Source organism: Phoenix dactylifera, chromosome 16, assembly GCF_051530095.1.
Source record: "Phoenix dactylifera cultivar Ajwa chromosome 16, Ajwa_hap1_PhDact_Kaust_v1.1, whole genome shotgun sequence".
Classification (NCBI taxonomy): domain Eukaryota; kingdom Viridiplantae; phylum Streptophyta; class Magnoliopsida; order Arecales; family Arecaceae; genus Phoenix; species Phoenix dactylifera.
In genome coordinates this window covers 14,409,490-14,429,166 of record NC_143205.1, presented here as the reverse complement: position 1 = coordinate 14,429,166, position 19,677 = coordinate 14,409,490, and the positions used below count along the sequence as shown (strand labels likewise).

Below are 19,677 nucleotides of genomic sequence, written 5' to 3'. Positions count from 1 at the left end.
TTTGGCCGAGCGCCTCCGTGGCGGTATGACTTGGGGTTTTTCCCCCAACAGCTTTGATGGTCAGAATGCGGGTTAAAAAACAAAAAAAACAATTCTTCTACGATGAAGACCGAAGAGATCAACAAATAAACCCAACAACAAATCTAAACATGATCAACGGAGGATGCAGTAGCGTTGTAGAAATTTCAGCAAAGCATTGACCTTCAGAGTAGCTCAATCCAAACTACTTGTACACGTACATATCTAGCATACGTAGATAACATATCCGATATGACAAGGTGAGGAAAAAGAGTCAAAAGCCAAAAGAAAAGAAAAGAAAATCAAACATAAAATTAACCAACCAACAAGACGTACCATACCTCAGATGCATCTACTACCATCAGATACATAAAGATGCAGAACCAATAGCCTGAAAGAACGTCTAGAAGCACTTCCTGTGAACAATAGCTGGTCCAGATTCATCATACTCTGCCTTCGATATCCACATCTGCAATGCATTCAAAAAAAAGCGCAAGCAAATAGAATCATCAGAGGAGAAAGAAAATAAGGCACCAAGGCAGATCTAAAATTGGGGAGAGAAGACAAATGATGATGGCTTACCTCCTGGAATGTGCTTAGAGAAGCCAAGATGGAACCTCCAACCCAGCCACTATACTTATATTCAGGTGGTGCCACCACCTTGATCTTCATGCTGCTAGGAGCAAGCGCAGTGGTCTCTTTGCTCATATGGTCGGCAATGCCTAGGAACATGATGGACCCTCCACTAAGCACAATGTTCCCATACAAGTCTTTCCTGATATCCACGTCGCACTTCATTATAGAATTGTAGGTAGTCTCGTGGATACCAGGGGTTTCCATACCAACGAGAGCAGGCTGGAAGGGCATCTCAGGGCACCTGAAGCGCTCGGCCCCAATGGTGATGACCTGGCCATCAGGTAGCTCATAGCTTTTCTCAACCGCCGAGCTGCTTTTGGCAGTCTTGTGAGGATCCATGCAGGCATGTGTTTAGTCCCACATCGGTTATTCGCTGGGTAGATCTTGGATATTTATACAGGATCAAGGAACCCAAATAGTAACTTCTGGCTAGTTATTTTGGGTGAGGTCCTAAGTTGTTACAAATGGTGTCAGAGCGGATCCGGCCCATAATTTATGTGGACTAGGGGACACTGCAGCATGGATCCATTGGGGCTAACCATGAGCCAATCGTGGTGTTTGTGATTAGATTTGAATGGATTTGAACCCTTAGCCTGACGAGGACGTCAGGGCTTGAACGGGGGAAGTATGTGAGGATCCGTGCGGGCGTGTATTTAGTCTCACATCGGTTATTCACTGGGTAGATCTTGGGTATTTATACAGGATCAGGGAACCCAAATAGTAACTTCCGGCTAGCCATTTTGAGTGAAATCCTGGGTTGTCACAAGTCTCGAGCTCTTGCTCGTAATCAAGAGCTACATAAGCAAGCTCCTCTTTAATGTCACGAACAATTTCCCGCTCGGCTGTGGTAATGAAGGAGTACCCCCTCTCAGTCAAAATTTTCATCAGAGCGTACCATGCCATACCAATTCGGTATGGTACATAATATGGATGGTATACCGACATTTGGTACGTCGAAAAAATTTCGTACCATATTGTATCGATAATGTGCTAGCGTGGAACTGGTATGGGTCTAGTACCGATACGATTAAGTCTTGGTGACAAAGGTAGCAACAACAAAAGAGAGGAAAAAATGTTGATGCTTAGGGCTTTTTCTTTTTTTGTTTTGGTAAACAATCTTGACCAGTTCTTGGGTAAAAGCATATACAGATGCTCAAAAGACTTTGATAATCCACATAATCATATATCACAACTAAACAGAATAAATTAAAATTGGCAGACACAAAAAAGAAACCTACGTCCAAGTACCTTAACAGAGGAGATTCAATAACATAACATTCAAATAAAGCATATGACTAAACATACCTGTGGTACGTCCACTGGCGTAAAGGGAGAGGACAGCTTGAATGGCAACATACATGGCAGGAGCATTAAACGTCTCAAACATTATTTGTGTCATCTTTTCCCTGTTGGCCTTCGGGTTCAGAGGGGCTTCTGTGAGAACAACTGGATGTTCTTCAGGTGCTACGCGGAGCTCATTGTAGAAGGTATGATGCCAGATCTTCTCCATATCATCCCAATTACTGACAATTTCAAAGTCAGAATACCTCTCTTGGACTGGGCCTCGTCACCAACATAGGCATATTTCTGTCCCCTCCCAACCATGACATCAGTGTGGCGGGGCCGACCAACAATACTTGGAAAAACAGCTCGGGGGGCATCATCTCCAGCAAATCCAGCCTATTGCAATGAAGGATTCAAGGTATTTACACTACGTGAGAACATTAGATGCAACTTCCTCCATTCTTTCCTAAATGTCAGCCCTACAATATGATATCAAACATATTTCTCACCTTCACCATCCCTGTTCCATTGTCACAGACAAGGGGTTGAATGTCCTCGGCATCAGCCATACTTTACGTTAAACCTGCACACATGACGCAGGCGTCCCCTCCAAATCTCCTACCTACGATCTTATCCGCATCTAGTTTGGAGAATCCAGCCAAAGAAGGAAAGGCCAACCAAGGCATCCACTCCAAATCTCCTACCCGTGATCTCAATCCCACCTAGTTTGGAGAATCCAGCCAAAGAAGGAAAGGCCAACCAAGGCGTCCACTCCAAATCTCCTACCTGCGATCTTAGCCGCACCTAGTTTGGAGAATTCAGCCAAAGAAGGAAAAACCAATTAACCCATTGAATCTTTTTAGTATTTTTTAGAATTATTGCCCTAAAATTTTGCTTTATTTTTTTGTCTTTCTACTTATGTGTGGCTCGCCCTTATAATATAAAGGCCACACTCCCTTGTATTGGATTCGTTGAAGTTTTGAGTAAAAAAAATTGTTCCACAAGTTCCCTTTTGGCGCGATCACAAGAGAGTAACGAGCTTGCTCTTCCCCTTCCATCCTTCTTCGAAGGCGACGTGCTCGCCTCAACCCGCTTCCCTACGTCAAGTGGCAAGGCGCTCTCCCTCCAATGCCCGGTGCCACCAACGGGTCGGGGGGCTCTAACTCCGCGGACGGTGCTCCAGGAGTGCTAACCGTTGATTCCTTAGTGTGGCTCAATGAAAGATGCAACAAGACTTGGAGAAGTTCCAGAAAGCTTTGGTGATGATAACCCAAGCCCTTAGACTTGCCCAAACCCATGACGATAGCTGTACTCCAGCACCTACTCCTAACACCGGAAGACAAGTTCATCACGAGGATCCAACTCCTAATGTTGGACGCAGAGAACGAGATGAACCTCCCCTTCCTCCTCTTGGCCTACTTCGCCCTAGGCTCGCGGCTCGTCCTCTTCCGCGCACACCCTACGACGACTCCTCTAGCGATGAGGAACCCCTACACAATCCCTACAGTGGTGAAAACCACTTTGGGGATGGAGGCAACCACTATGGTGATGGTAATCGCTATGGTGGCGGCAACCCTTACGGAGGTGGTGACCGCTATGGAGGCCGCAATGAGAGGAACTACTGCATGAAGGTAGATCTCCCACCCTTCAATGGCCATCTACTCATCGAGGACTTCCTCGATTGGCTTGCCGAGGTCGAATGCTTCTTCGACTACATGGAGACCCCGAAGAAAAAGAAGGTCAAGCTTGTAGTTTACAAGCTTAAAGGAGGTGCTTCGGCATGGTGGGAGCAACTACAAATCTCCCACACGTGACAAGGCAAAGGATCCATACGTTCCTGGCCACGAATGAAAAAGATGCCGCGAGCCTGATTTCTTCCCCTTGACTATGACCAAGTCCTTTTCTAGAAATATCAAAATTGCCAACAAGGATCAGGATCTGTCAATGACTACACCGCCGAGTTCTACAGGCTCTCTACTCGTAACAACTTGGAGGAGACAGAAGCACAACAAGTTGCTCGGTTCGTGGGTGGACTACGACTTCCTATCTAGGATAGGGTCTACCTCCAATCGGTCTACAGTCTCCACGACGCAATCCAACTAGTTACAAGGGCCGAAAAGCAGTTGGAGCGAGCTACTCAAAAGGGCCCCACCTACGGACGAGGCGCCCCAACCACTTCAACAAGCGAGCTCACCCCGAACAAAGGAAAATCTCCTCTTCGAGAGGCTTCACCCGTTGTGAACAAAGAGGCTGGCAATTACCAATCCAAGTTGACCGGAGGAAACAACGCGATATGGGTTCCTTCCACCAACATGTATGCTCTATCGCGAGGAACCAAATGCTACCGGTGCAATCAATCAGGGCACCTATCCAACCAATGCCCAAAACGAGTGAAGATCAATCTCACCGAAGCCGACGACATTGACGAGGGACATGACGATGCATTAGATAAGGAAGGCTATGACAATGAGGCCATCACCTACGAGGATGAAGGGGAAGCTCTCTCCCTCGTGGTGCAACAATTGATGTACGCACCATGCTAGGAACTTGACTCCCAGCGGCATCGCATCTTCCGAATCAGGTGCACCATCAACCAGAAGGTGTACGACCTCATCATCGATGGCGGAAGCAGTGAAAACATTGATCCCAAGTCCATGGTGGAGAAGCTCCAACTCCCTACAGAGACGCACCCGACACCCTACAAAATCGGGTGGCTTAAAGATATTGGTGAAATCAAGGTAACTTTGCGCTGTAGAGTTTCCCTTTCTATTGGGAAACATTATGAAGATGAGATATTATGTGATATAGTGGATATGAATGCCTGCCATATTCTACTAGGTAGACCTTGGCAGTTCGATATGAACGCCATACATAGGGGTCGAGACAATACTTATGCCTTCACCAAAAATGGGCATAAGATTGTCCTTGGACTTATGCAAGAAGGAACTCGTCCCAAGCCTTCCAAAGTGGAGGGACGATCCTTCCTAGTTACAAGGCCGGCCCAAGCCTTAGGCGACCTAGGCGGTCGCCTAAGGCCCCGGCCTAAAGGAAGGCCCCCGCCCAAACTCGTATCTACAATCTACAGTGAGTGAAGCGCAGTCGCAGAGCAACGGCTACCTCAACAAGACGTGGGAAAATGAGGGTCAGAGGGCGCCGTTCGCCCATCCCAATCCCATCGCCACAGTGAAAAGCTATAAACCTACGCCTCTGGCTCCTCTGGCTCTACCTCTTCAACTCTCATGTATCTTCCTTCTCCGCTCCTTGTCTCCTCATCGTCCTCCTCTTCTGCAGTTCTGCTTCACCATCTTCGCCTTCGTCGGGATCAACAAGGGCGCCAGCGAGCAGGCGAGGTCATCTCCGGCCGGCCGCCGGGGTTCCAACTTACAAGAAGTACTGCCGACCGTGGCTAGTCCTCACCTCATCGTCCTCCTCTTCTACTTCTGTGCTTCACCGCACTGTGTTCACCTTCATCGTGAGTCCACTCTATACCATAAATCCTAAATCCCTAATCCTATTACATATTGGAAATGGAAGATCTCTCCGTGGATTTAGATCTGGTCTCGTTGGAAAATGGAAAGCTGATGTGTTCGGAGTATAGCTCAGAGCCTCAGATCGTTCGAGCTTTAGCTTTCTTGATAGTTTTGTTCGGAAATATTTTTTTGCTTTGGAGAGCCCATGTGGGGCATTTTAATACTCGTTCTCCCGGGAGAGAGAGCTCAGAGAGGTGGGTAGCTGCTGGGAAAGTTTATTCATAGAAAAATAAATGGGTTGAACATCTATATTTGGGTTTTAATTCTTTGACTGTACAGTGACGAAGACTCTGAACAGGGGCATCTCCGAGTTTGTTGTGATGGCGGCGGATACAGAGCCACTTGAAATTCTTCTACATCTTCCTCAGCTTTCAGAGGATAAGGTATGCATTTTCTCTGATAGCTTATTAATTGAAGATTATCGTCCTTGCTACTGCTGTTATTTTTCCGTTTTGTGCCTGTATGTGGGAGTTGAGGTGTGATTCGTGTGAAGTGAGGATGGCGCCAACACTAGTGACGGCATAAGCTTTTATCAGAAAACTAAGTTTCTACCCTAGCTTCAAATGGTTGGTAAATAGGTGGTTCTATTTTGCATTTATTAAAAAATTTTTATTATTTTTTTAAAAAAGGCCTTTTTTAATGAGTTCGCCTTAGGCCCCTAAATGCATTGGGCCACCCCTGCCTAGTTACTAATAATTTTGAAAATGATCTAAAAAACACTGGAGAAATCTATGCCCTTGTGATCAAAGGAGGGGAGGCCAAACCGGTGGAGTTTCCAAGAGATGTGCACCCCCTACTCCAAGACCTCAAGGACATGATGCCCGAGGAGTTACCTAACGGCCTTCCTCCCATGCGAGACATTCAGCACCAAATCGATCTCATACTTAGTGCTAGCCTCCCAAACCTTCGACACTACCAGATGAGCCCCAAGGAGCACGAGATCCTGCAGAACCAAGTGGAGGATTTGATCCACAAAGGACTAGTTCGCGAAAGCATGAGCCCTTGCGTGGTACCAGCGCTGCTGACCCCCAAAAAGGATGGAAGCTAGAGGATGTGCATCGACAGCCACGCTATCAACAAAATCACCATCAAGTACCACTACCCTATCCCCCGCCTGGACAACATGCTCGATATGCTAGAAGGTGCCAAGATCTTCTTTTATCCTTCTTTTATTAGCCTTCTTTTATCTTCCCTGCTATGTGATCCTCCATGTAAAACTTGTATATCTTAATCAAAAATACCTCGGAAGCTTAAAATTTTCACCCAAACATTTGATCGGTGTGTTACCGTCATGTGATCTGTCATTGATAAGCTCATTGAGTGTAAATAGGCGTGCTGCATTGTAGCATCGTGCATCGGCCAATATAAGGCTACAATTTTGTTCTATCAATTAGGATTCTTGTGGTACTTGTATCTCTACCTATTTCCTCACTTCATTAGCAAAATGTTGCAAAAAGGAAAATGCAGAGTCGTCCAGTGAGCATGTTTTTAATCCAAAATAACACAATGACCTCACTATTCCTAGTAATTCTGGATTTTAATCTAGATGTGCAAAGATGCACTCTTTTGAAGTTGCTGTTTCCATTTTTTTTGTTGTCATTCGAGCTTTGCGTGTTCTGATCTAAAAAATAAAATAAGATAACATAGCTCTGAATGTTTTGTCAACTTCCGTTTGGTTCGCATGAGCATGATCTGCTTCTGGGTGGTGTTTGAAAAGTTCGGTAGCTGTTTTCTTTATGTAATTCATCATTATTCATGCATAGTTCCAAAGTGGCATGCCTTTATGCTTGATAAGAGCTGGTACATTATTTGAATATCGAAGAAATGAAAAACTTAATTCTCAGCTTAATATAAAGCTTGATAACAATTGTGAAATGTATATTATCCAGCTTGTGTCACTCGCAATGTTCATTTGTTGTTCTTTGGATTTCTGTGTCATATTCCTATTATCTTGCAAAGATGGAATATTGAGAAAATGGTGAAGGTTCATTCCCATTCATTTGATTCAGACAAAATAACTGCTGCTCAAAGATAAGTATCATAATGATTGCACAACATCTGGAAATGATTCTTGGAGTTTTATTTTATTCATATGAATTTATGATATTCTTCTACTTCATAATTTCCTGTCGTCCAGTATCAAGAACTTTCTTTGCATCCCACTTTCTTGGCGCTAGCTTTCCACCTTTCCACCATACCAGCTCTGAGTGTTCCAGCATTATATAACTTCTAACCTTCTAATGAATAGGCCGTGTGCAGGTTTAACGTAAAGTATGGCTGATGCCGAGGACATTCAACCCCTTGTCTATAACAATGGAACAGGGATGGTGAAGGTGAGAAATATGTTTGCTGTCATATTGTAGGGCTGACATTTAGGAAAGAATGGAGGAAGATGCATCTATTGTTTTCACATAGTGTAAATACCTTGAATCCTTCTTTGCAATAGGCTGGATTTGCTGGAGATGATGCCCCCCGAGCTGTTTTTCCAAGTATTGTTGGCCGGCCCGATGGTTGGGATGAGACAAAAAGATGCTTATGTTGGTGATGAGGTATAACGACCCAGGACCTCACCCAAAATGACTAGCCGGAAGGTATTATTTGGGTTTCTTGATTCTGTATAAATACCCAAGATCTATCAAGCGAATAACCGATGTGGGACTAAACACACGCTCGCACGAGTCCTCACATATTCCTCCCGTTCAAGCCCTAATGTCCTTATTAGGCTAAGGTTTCAAATCCATTCAAATCTAATTTTAAAAACCACGATCGGCCCGTGATCGGCCCTAATGGATCCATGCTGCAGTATCCCCTAGTCCACATAGGCTATGGACCGGGTCCGCTCTGATACCATTTATAACGATCCAAATCCTCACCCAAAATGGCTAGCCGGAAGGTATTATTTGGATTGCTTGATTCTGTATAAGTACTCAAGATCTACCGAACGAATAACCGATGTGGGACTAAACATACGTCCGCACGGATCCTCACATGAGGCCCAGTCTAAGAGAGGTATTCTGACTTTGAAATGCCCTATTGAGCATGGAATTGTCAGTAATTGAGATAATAATGTATTAATTTATTTTTAGATTCCCTGGTTGCTGCTTTTGTGCCTCTTATTTGGACTAAATCTAAGAAGGCTAGAGCTGACCAGACATGTAGTCATCATACTTTCTCATCTGTCATTTTCTCTTGGATGTTCATGAAAGAGTACCATTCACGTACCAATGGAAATTCTAACCTCTTCTTATTCTCAGAATTTTTTTTCCTCTGGAAAGCTTACCTTGTTCTCAGTTGCCCTTTGGCTTTCAACATCAGCTGTCACTACAAAAAAAGTGATCTTTCCCAGCGTTTTTTGTATCCTTTACCGACGCTTATAAGCGTCGGTAAAGATACATCCGACGCCATTAAAAGCGTCGTCGAAGCGTCGGTGATACCTGAGTAGGAAAAGTTTTTTCCGATGCTTTTTGGAAGCGTCGTAAAAGGTAAGTTTTTAACGACGCTTTTTAGCGACGCTTAAAAACGTCGCTAAAAGACTCAAAGCCGACGCTTATAAGCGTCGGCATTAGCCACCTATTTTTTTAAAAAAAATTAAAAAAGGAAAGAGAGGGGAACCAGGGCATGGCGCTCGCCGGCCTGGAAGGAGAGCTGATAGTTCATGGGAACGGTCTAAAGGAACCATAAAGCAAAGATGATGAGGAACCAGTAACGATCTAAAGGAACCATAAAGCAGGAACCAGTAACGATCTAAAGGGACCATAAAGCAAAGATGAACCTGGAAACGGTCGATTGATGAGGATGAGAGAGAGAGGAACTAGGGCATGGCGATCGCCGACCTAGAAGGAGAGTTGGCCACGCTGCAGATGGAGTAGAGCGTCCGATCGACCTCGTCGAGGCGCGTCGCGTCCGATTTCCACTTCCGCGCCATGGATTCGATTCCGAGGAGAAGAAATAGAAATGATCGCGAACGATCCGTAAAGGAGGAGGAGGAATTATAGAAGAAGAACTCCTCTATGTCCTCTCTAAATCCCTAAGCTGCTTCAGAAACGAGAAAGGAAATGCCTATAATTTTTAAGGCCCGGAAGCACCTGCAATCACCAAGAAAGGAAAGGGATCTGCAAAAACCCCCAAAAATCAACACAAAATACTAGAAGCACCAAAAGCAAAAAATGCAAGAAACGAGAGAAGAAGAAGGGCACCGAAGAGGACGAGGTGTTCTAAACGAGAGAAGAAGAAGGGCACCGAAGAGGACGAGGTGTTCTTTTTTTTCCTGTAGATTGTTCTTTTTTTTTTTTGCGGATTGAACCATCAACTACGCCATTACAAGGCTCCCAAGTTATCTCTATATCTCTTCTTGGATGCAGCAGACAAAATCAGCAGAGAAATATTAAGTAGTTTTACATTCACCAGAAAGACTTGATGTATAGAGAACGCACCATGGACTTCTAGGACTCGATACAAAACCATGATTACACCCCCAGAAAAAATGAAAGGGTAAAACCAATATGTGTATTTGAAATTAGAAATCATCTGAGGTGGAGATGAACCCAATATACATTATAACAGTATGTTTTGCAAGTCTGAGGCACTTTAAAAAAAAAAAAGGAAGCACCACTATTCTCTTAAAGCTAAACATGGAAGCAGTTTCTGCCTCACAAAACTACAAATGAAGGGGAAAAAAAAAAAGCAAGCTCTGTGGATGAAGGTTAATCCTTCTTTCGCGCGAAAGATGCGCCCTCAACCCATGTGGAAGAAGGTTTGAGTCATTCCTATGAGAAATATATCTAATAAAACTTGGCTCTTTTTCCAGCTGCTGAGAAAAAAAGGATGCTTTTTAAGCCTGCAACCTGGCAGAGGGCAGGCGCAGCTACTAACATAACGCTCAAGAAGGATGGTCATTGACCCAGTTTCATCTTCGAGTTGCAATAGATCGAAAAGCTTCTTGATGCCCTTCTCTTATACCTCTTGCACCCTTTTGTTCTCCCCTATTTCATTTAGACGAGCAGCATGGCTGTGTTCTATGACAATATTGTTAAGACTCCAATCAAGTTTTCTAGCTAGCTAAAAAGAAAAGGGCTTTTTTTGGGCTCGGGGACCGAGGTGTATTTAGTCTGAGTCAAGACTAGAGCAGTCGATGTACGTTTGGCTTCGATTCCAAGAGTCAGAAAGGGGAGAGCCCGCAGTCTAGACTGCATCTCGGGAGTTTGAAGACCATCCCATTTCAACCAAAAATACAAGCAGGTATCTAACCTTCCTTCCGGAAATCCAATCCCGTTTTGTCTTTTTTGCATCAAAAGCTGCCAGCCGGAAATCGAATTGAAACCCGGTGCATTTTTTCCGACCATTTTCAAAAAGCGCATAGTTTCTCCTCCAAAAAGAACCTCTCCAGTCGGGAAAGGCATGAGATATTTACCTAAACCAGTAGGTCCTTGAGCAGATCCCACGTTAGCCCCAAGACGTTGGTCTCTAACTAGAAAAGTAAATGCTTGAGCTTGAGAAGCTTCTGGCCCGGTGGGCCCAAACCGCATTCCGGTAAATCAAATAAGGCTCTCAGGGACTTCGGGATTTTAGACCATCTCGTTCGTACTTTGGATACCCGTATAACCATCAAAGATCGTTGAAGTGACTAATTCCTGAAAATAGGAGGCGTTGAGGACAAAGAAATTGTTGGAGTTACCATTTCCATCTAGCACTAATATGATTGATTGGTGTTAAAAAAACCTCTTGCGGGAAGGCTGGCTAGAGATTTCTTGTAAAAATACCAGCTCCTGTCAGTTCATAATGACTTGTAAAGATTAAATTCCTCCTTGTGGAGACTCATGCATATTATAACACATCTTCTTCGGACTTGAGAAGGCCAGACCTGTCCAGATAACCACTCATCATACAGTTTCTTTTTAACCTTTTCCATTTGATATTAATGAAAAAGATTCGTTCGCGCAGCCAATAGAATATTACCAACCTTTTCCTGTTCTCAGTTAGTTGAAGCAAACTAATCTTGTTCTCAGTTACTCTCTCTGGCTTATGAAATTAATTCTCTCTCTTTTTTTAAATGAAATAATAAACTATCCTGTTACAAGGTTCAAAGGTTATCTGCATGTACACTTGGCTGCAGCAGAAAAAATCAACAAAAATATTAAATAGTTTTTCATTCTCCCCATAATCATCAACAATGATTATTTTAATTCATGTCAGCCCTGGATTTAAGCATAGGTAAAGCCAATTCATTTGTTTTGTTATTGAATGATCGTTTAGCTTTTAGTCCCTACATTTTGTGGACGTTAGACACTCGATTTTGAGGCCTTTTTTGCTGAGTGATGTAGATCATGATGAATGTTACATATCAACTTGTTGGAAGGCCCACCATGCACTTTAAAACGGTAATTCACCCCAAGAAAAGAATAAAACAAAAACAATATGTTCTGGTTTTAGGTGTCACGCCCCGAATTCGGATCATGACACGGCCGTGCTATTGCCAAGTTAAGCATACAATAACACGCAGCCTCTTTAAAACTTCAATTACTAAATAACTATATTCATGAAAGTCATTAAATGTTCAGGTATTAAAATCCATACATAGCTTATAAAAACAATATCATCATTTAATATTTTATTATTTCCATAACCCTGAGGTATGTCACGCTCCTTGTTCCTAGCATCTCCTATTCATCTGTAAGAACATAAATAAATGGGTGTGAGCTATAAAGCTCAGTAAGTAACAATGCATAATCTTATCAGATCAAGCATAATATTTTTGTATGCCAATGCACTATTTGAAGAACAAACAGTTGTAATAAAGAAAGCATTTTCCAAATCAAACCAGACGTAAACCTTTTGTCTTTATTTCCTGCTTTAAAATCCGTACTCATCATTATTCTTGCTTTGAAATCCATACTTATCATTATTCATGCTTTGAAATATGTACTATTATTATTCATGCTTTGAAATCTGTGCTTGTAATAAAGTAAACATTTCATATAATCAAATCTTTGCCATAATCAAACTAGTTATAAAACCATGCCTGTCCATTCATGCAACTTCATAAATATGATTATGCATCATAAAACTTTTGCCATTTATGCAACATAAAACTTTTGTCATTATTCCATACTTTGAAATTCATACTCTCAGATGGTAGTGTAGCTATGGCCGCTATTATTCCCACGGTAAGGCCTTTACCACTGCAGGATCATCTTCCAGTTACTATTACCCACTGGCGGGGGTCGTAAAGCCAAGTTACTTTTACCCACTGGCGGGGATCATATGCCTAGTTACTGTTACCCACTGGCGGGGGTCATACATAGCGATCTGAGAGTTCTTAAAACATATCATGTTTTTCATAAATCTTTTCTCATAGATCCATTGGAAAGTGAATAATGGCATCATGCTAATAAAACTCATGATCATGCTGAAAACTTTATTTTTCCATGCAACTTTCTACATCATCATAATCATGTGTACATAATATAATAATAATAATAATGATGGATGCTATGTATCCAAAATCATGTAATCATTTGCTAACACATGCTTGATCCTAATTTTGTGAAAACATAAATAATCATATACAATTTCATAATCGAGTAATTACAAGTATTTGATAAAACATAAGATTACATCATGTACTTTTCCACAATTCTTATACATAATTCCAATTGCATAAATAATACTTTTTCATCTTATAAAACGTGATACATGATCCATAATAAGATTAAGACATGTTACTTACATTAATTTGCCTATCAAATGCCAATTCTCCAATACCTAGCAAGATCATTAAATTACATGTCACTTACATATTTAATTTCTATTTATTTATAATCTTAAAGTCATTTACAACCCATCCATAGGACTCAATTTCATTTTCGGGTCCATAGCCCAATTTAATTTATGGTTCAGGCCCATGGCCCAATTCAATTTCTGGTTCCGGTCTAATCTACTTCCTGGTTCGGATTTGATTAAATTTCTGGTTCAGGTCTGGTTCACCTTCTGGTTCGGGTTTGACCCAATTGCTCTCTGGTTCAGATCAGGGCCCATCTGCATTCAGACCCAAAGTTTAATTAGTTTCTGGATCAGGCCCGTGGCCTGATTCAATTACTGAGCCCATTTGTATTCAGGCCCAGAAACACAATTAGTTAATTTATAATTAATCCTTATCAGTTCTAATTAATTTAAAAGGGAGCCTAGTCTCAAACTATATTCAATTTAGTCCCTATATTAAAATTTGAGCTCTTCAAGCCCAGTTAGTTTTTGTTTTAAGAACACTAGGCTTGAATCAGGGCCCAGCCCGGCTTCAGGCTTCTAAAGCCAAGTTTATTTGAAGCCCACTCCGGAATCAGGCCCATTTCGGCCCACAGCCATTTTTTATTTATTTTTCTTTCTTCTTTTCTTTTCCTTCTTTCCTTCTTTTCTTTTCTTTTCTTTTCTTTTTCTTGTCTTTTCCTTTTTTTCTTTCTTTTTCTTCTCTTCTCCCTTCCCGAAGCTTCCTCCCTCTTCTTTCTTTTCTTCTTCTCTTCTCTTCTTTCTTCTTCCCTTCCCGATCTCCTCCTCCTCTTCTCCTCTTCTCGCATGAAACTAGGAGGCGAGCTCGAAAGGGCGCTCGGGAGGGAGACGGTCCGAGGTAGGGGGTGCCGACGGCCGGCCAACATCACCCGCGGCTCAGCTTGTAGCGGCCGATTCCCCCTTTCTTCTTCATCCTTCTTCACTTCAGAAGGGAGGAGGACGGCTCCCCCTCACGGAAGAGGTCTGTCGCGACCAGCGGCGCCCACGGCCGAACCCGTGGTCGCGCCCGCAGCGGCCGCCCCCCTCTCTGTTCTTTGGGGTCGGAACCAACCCCTTTGAGAAGAAGGGGCCTCCGGCCCACCGCAGCTCCGGCCGAAGGCCAGCGGAGCCTGCAGTCGGAGCCGGCGGCTCCTTCGTTCTCACTGTAGTGGGGGAGAAACCCACCACTGTAGCTATGGCTGCGACCGAACTCACTGCAGCCAAAGGAGAGTTGTAGACGATCTCCCCGCGATTGGAAGAGGGGAGTAAGAGCCTCCGGCCATCGACGGCTGCAGCCGAGCTCATCGTGCCGGATCCGTGACCGAGGACATCCGATAAGCTCTTCTCCCTTCCTTCCCTCTTCTTCTTCTTCTTCCTTTTTTTTTCATTTCATTCTTTCCTTTTCTTCTTTTGATCTCTTCTATTACGTTGTCTCTCTGTTTTGTTGTTCCATGATTAAACTAGATCTACTTGCATAATACAAGGGAAGAAGAAGTCAGGGACTTACCTAGCTCCGGGACAACTCCGTGATGTTCCCTCCGGTGGTTCAATTGCGGTGACGAGCTGGATTGTCTCCTCCTCCGTCGCTCCCGATCCAGCTCCTTTGGACAGAAGGAGAAGGGAATGAGAGGCAATGAGAGGGTGATGGATGAAGCATCTCTGAGAAGACTCCTAGGTTCTTATAGCTCTAGTGTGGGGGAGTGGGGGAGAAGAATGGTGGTGATCGCGGCTGTCAGGCGGTTGTAACCGCCTCAGCTGGCGATGATCATTTCTGGGTCTCCAAATGGGCCGGTCATGTTGGGCTTGACCCATTAGCTCACTGTCTTATGGACTGGTTTTCACATTCTTCCCGCCTTAAAATAATTTCGTCCTCGAAATTTACATTCCTTAATTCTTAAACAAATGAAGTTACTTAGTCTTTTATCTAACATTCTACCACGTTTCCGCTGCGCACTCTGATTCAAAACACTAAAATCTTTGGATTCACTAATAACTTTTGATCAAAATACTACTTGTATTATGAACTAAAGAGATCTATATTTTCAATTTTCCAAGTAAAGCCAAAAAAAAATTGATTCTTGTCCCCTAATTTACCTCGAATATATCTAAGATAGATTAACTCTCAAGTCAATTGTTCCATTTAAAATCATCATATGGGCTTGTTACTATAATTCCAAAATGTATTGAATCTTAATTCTTTTATCAATTCAACTGGACAATTCCAAGTCAAATTCTTATAACTAGATTTTTTTTTTTTTTAATGCTCCACCAAATTACAAGACTTTAATTCAACACAAATGAGTCAAACCTCAAAGAACTTCCATCATAACCATCTAAGTCTTTAAAATTTAAATTTTTCATGCAAATTTAGGTTTCAACAATAACCTCAACAATATTGACAAAAGACCCTAGATTAACTTATAATTCCAAACTTTGAATTGAAATTCCATATACATCATACAATCCCCGATAAACATGAATAAGATCTATTATTTGGATCCAAAGACGATAATTAAAATTATTAGTAATTCCACCAAGATGAATACAATAACATCAATTCTTAAATAAGAAAATAGACCTATTTGCAATAACTCACAATATATTTTTCTTCAACATAAGAGTTTCATTCATACTCCCCAAACATGTTCAAACCTCGAAGAGTATTAGGCAGCATAAAAATCCTTTATAGCTTAAATCTTAAACAATTTCTTATGAAGAGATCCTAACTTGCCACAAAATGATTAACTTCAAGCTAGAAGTAATATTACAGTATACCCCCATATCAAAATGAACTTCCAAATCGACTAATAAACAAATAATTACATTGTATGATAATATTCCATGATCAGTCCTCTTTCATTAAATTTTGGTCAAAATCCAATTAATCATAACCTAAAATATCCACCGAGAGGACTCCCAACATAGTTGATCCACACTTTGGCTACGAGCCCAGTTAGCAAGCATTTCAATTTCAATAAGTATCTCCAAAATCAAAGTCTCCACTCAATAACAAAGATCCCTTGTCAAATCATAAACTTAAACTTGAGGTTAAACTAACACATCAAATAGTATCCAATAATTATGAGAAAGATCTAATAGCCCAATCCAACATGGAAATTCGAATAGCTAGAATTCCCCACTCAATATGCACTTAAGAATTTAATCCACTAATAAAATACAACTATTTGCAATATCCAAGTGTGCCAATACCAATTATAATCCACATACGGATTTAACCTTGAAGAACAATCCTTTATAATACTATATAAAATAAAATCCTTCTTGACTCATTCCAATTCTATGACCAATCCATGTACAAATCACACTCTAATAATCACATCCAAATCTATATCAATTTAAACTTTTGAGTCATTTATACAATATCCGAACATAGTATAACCGCTATGCCATATTTAACCTTCCTACACTTATCTTAGATCAAACATCTCTCATCATGATCAAAAACATCTTATCCAGTACTTCCGTACTCATCGAATACCAAACCCGGTATTTACAATGCTTAGTGATCTTTCACTTAAGCACTGAATGTAATTTTACTACTTTTATCATGTCCCAAGTGATTATAACCTTAAGCTATGATACATTTCTGTTGCAAATCCTAGTGATCTTAAACTTATTCTCTGATTCTAATTTTGTCACAATTCTATGTGATCTTAACCTAAGCTCTGGTAGTTTTCCATTCACAATTCACAATGATCTTAACCTAGGCTTTGATAGCTTTTCTGTCACAATCACATCTCTAGAATGGCTGATATTAGCCCTACATTTCTTCTTTTTGATGCTCATTGTCACCTAAGACAATATAACCCAAAATTATTATTTTATTATTTATTATTGTTATTCCAATTATGTGAAAGCTAACTTAACTATCCATTCCAATGATTAGTCTTAAAGTTTTTAATCATGGTTAAATTATTGCTCTGATACCACTTAATGTCACGCCCCGAATTCGGATCATGACACGGCCGTGCTATTGCCAAGTTAAGCATACAATAATACGCAGCCTCTTTAAAACTTCAATTACTAAACAACTATATTCATGAAAGTCATTAAATGTTCAGGTATTAAAATTCATACATAGCTTATAAAAATAATATCATCATTTAATATTTTATTATTCCCATAACCCTGAGGCATGTCACGCTCCTTGTTCCTAGCATCTCCTATTCATCTGTAAGAACATAAATAAATGGGTGTGAGCTATAAAGCTCAGTAAGTAACAATGCATAATTTTATCAGATCAAGCATAATATTTTTGTATGCCAATGCACTATTTGAAGAACAAATAGTTGTAATAAAGAAAGCATTTTCCAAATCAAACCAGACGTAAACATTTTGTCTTTATTCCCTGCTTTAAAATCCGTACTCATCATTATTCTTGCTTTGAAATCCATACTTATCATTATTCATGCTTTGAAATATGTACTATTATTATTCATGCTTTGAAATCTGTGCTTGTAATAAAGTAAACATTTCATATAATCAAATCTTTGCCATAATCAAACTAGTTATAAAACTATGCCTGTCCATTCATGCAACTTCATAAATATGATTATGCATCATAAAACTTTTGCCATTTATGCAACATAAAACTTTTGCCATTATTCCATACCTTGAAATTCATACTCTCAGATGGTAGTGTAGCTATGGCCGCTCTTATTCCCACGGCAAGGCCTTTACCACTGCAGGGTCATCTTCCAGTTACTATTACCCACTGGCGGGGGTCGTAAAGCTAAGTTACTTTTACCCACTGGCGGGGGTCATATGCCTAGTTACTGTTACCCACTGGCGGGTGTCATACATAGCGATCTGAGAGTTCTTAAAACATATCATGCTTTTCATAAATCTTTTCTCATAGATCCATTGGAAAGTGAATAATGGCATCATGCTAATAAAACTCATGATCTTGCTGAAAACTTTATTTTTCCATGCATCTTTCTACATCATCATAATCATGTGTACATAATATAATAATAATAATAATAATGATGGATGCTATGTATCCAAAATCATGTAATCATTTGCTAACACATGCTTGATCCTAATTTTGTGAAAACATAAATAATCATATACAATTTCATAATCGAGTAATCACAAGTATTTGATAAAACATAAGATTACATCATGTACTTTTCCACAATTCTTATACATAATTCCAATTGCATAAATAATACTTTTTCATCTTATAAAACGTGATACATGATCCATAATAAGATTAAGACATGTTACTTACATTAATTTGCCCATCAAATGCCAATTCTCCAATACCTAGCAAGATCATTAAATTACATGTCACTTACATATTTAATTTCTATTTATTTATAATCTTAAAGTCATTTACAACCCATCCATAGGACTCAATTTCATTTTCAGGTCCATAGCCCAATTTAATTTATGGTTCAAGCCCATGGCCCAATTCAATTTCTGGTTCCGGTCTAATCTACTTCCTGGTTTGGATTTGATTAAATTCCTGGTTCAGGTCTGGTTCACCTTCTGGTTCGGGTTTGACCCAATTGCTCTCTGGTTTAGATCAGGGCCCATTTGCATTCAGACCTAAAGTTTAATTGGTTTCTGGATCAGGCCCGTGGCCTGATTCAATTACTGGGCCCATTTGTATTCAGGCCCAGAAACACAATTAGTTAATTTATAATTAATCCTTATCAGTTCTAATTAATTTAAAAGGGAGCCTAGTCTCAAACTATATTCAATTTAGTCCCTATATTAAAATTTGAGCTCTTCAAGCCCAGTTAGTTTTGATTTTAAGAATACTAGGCTTGAATCGGGGCCCAGCCCGGCTTCAGGCTTCTAAAGCCAAGTTTATTTGAAGCCCACTCCGGAATCAGGCCCATTTCGGCCCACAGCCATTTTTTTTATTTATTTTTCTTTCTTCTTTTCTTTTCCTTCTTTTCTTTTCTTTTCTTTTCTTTTTCTTTTCTTTTCCTTTTTTTCTTTTTTTTTCTTCTCTTCTCCCTTCCCGAAGCTTCCTCCCTCTTCTTTCTTTTCTTCTTCTCTTCTCCTTCTTTCTTCTTCCCTTCCCGATCTCCTCCTCCTCTTCTCCTCTTCTCCCATGAAACTAGGAGGCGAGCTCGGAAGGGCGCTCGGGAGGGAGACAGTCCGAGGTAGGGGGTGCCGACGGCCGGCCAACATCACCCGCGGCTCAGCTTGTAGCGGCCGATTCCCCCTTTCTTCTTCATCCTTCTTCACTTCAGAAGGGAGGAGGGCGGCTCTCCCTCACGGAAGAGGTCTGTCGCGACCAGCGGCGCCCACGGCCGAACCCGTGGTCGCGCCCGCAGCGGCCGGCCCCCTCTCTGTTCTTTGGGGTCGGAATCAACCCCCTTGAGAAGAAGGGGCCTCCGGCCCACCGCGGCTCCGGCCGAAGGCCAGCGGAGCCTGCAGTCGGAGCCGGCGGCTCCTTCGTTCTCACTGTAGT

At 41.4% G+C, this 19,677-nt stretch overlaps 1 protein-coding gene, 1 long non-coding RNA gene and 1 pseudogene across 9 annotated transcripts; 1 reads left to right on the top strand and 2 right to left on the bottom strand.

Moving 5' to 3' along the window:
• Window positions 1-421: 421 nt before the first annotated feature.
• Window positions 422-993, bottom strand: LOC103720876 (actin-like). The gene is made up of 2 exons (XM_088712329.2): window positions 601-993; window positions 422-487 (listed from the first exon to the last, which is right to left on the bottom strand). Exons 1-2 carry the CDS (start codon window positions 991-993, stop codon window positions 422-424), a joined length of 459 nt encoding a protein of 152 aa, XP_088568455.2.
• On the bottom strand, window positions 982-2,572 carry LOC148699763 (actin-1-like; annotated as a pseudogene). The gene is made up of 2 exons (XR_015973912.2): window positions 2,448-2,572; window positions 982-2,334 (listed from the first exon to the last, which is right to left on the bottom strand). The product of XR_015973912.2 is annotated as an actin-1-like (transcript).
• Window positions 2,573-4,890: 2,318 nt separating this feature from the next.
• Window positions 4,891-8,472, top strand: LOC120104196 (uncharacterized). Of its 7 annotated transcripts, none has more exons than XR_005506655.3 (4): window positions 4,977-5,662; window positions 5,748-6,610; window positions 7,728-7,801; window positions 7,915-8,472. It is a non-coding gene; the product is annotated as an uncharacterized LOC120104196 (long non-coding RNA). The 7 variants fall into 7 exon arrangements; XR_005506654.3 differs by having other exon boundaries at window positions 7,717-7,801; XR_015973917.2 differs by lacking the exons at window positions 7,728-7,801; window positions 7,915-8,472 and having other exon boundaries at window positions 4,961-5,662; window positions 5,748-6,034; window positions 6,194-6,736.
• Window positions 8,473-19,677: the final 11,205 nt, after the last annotated feature.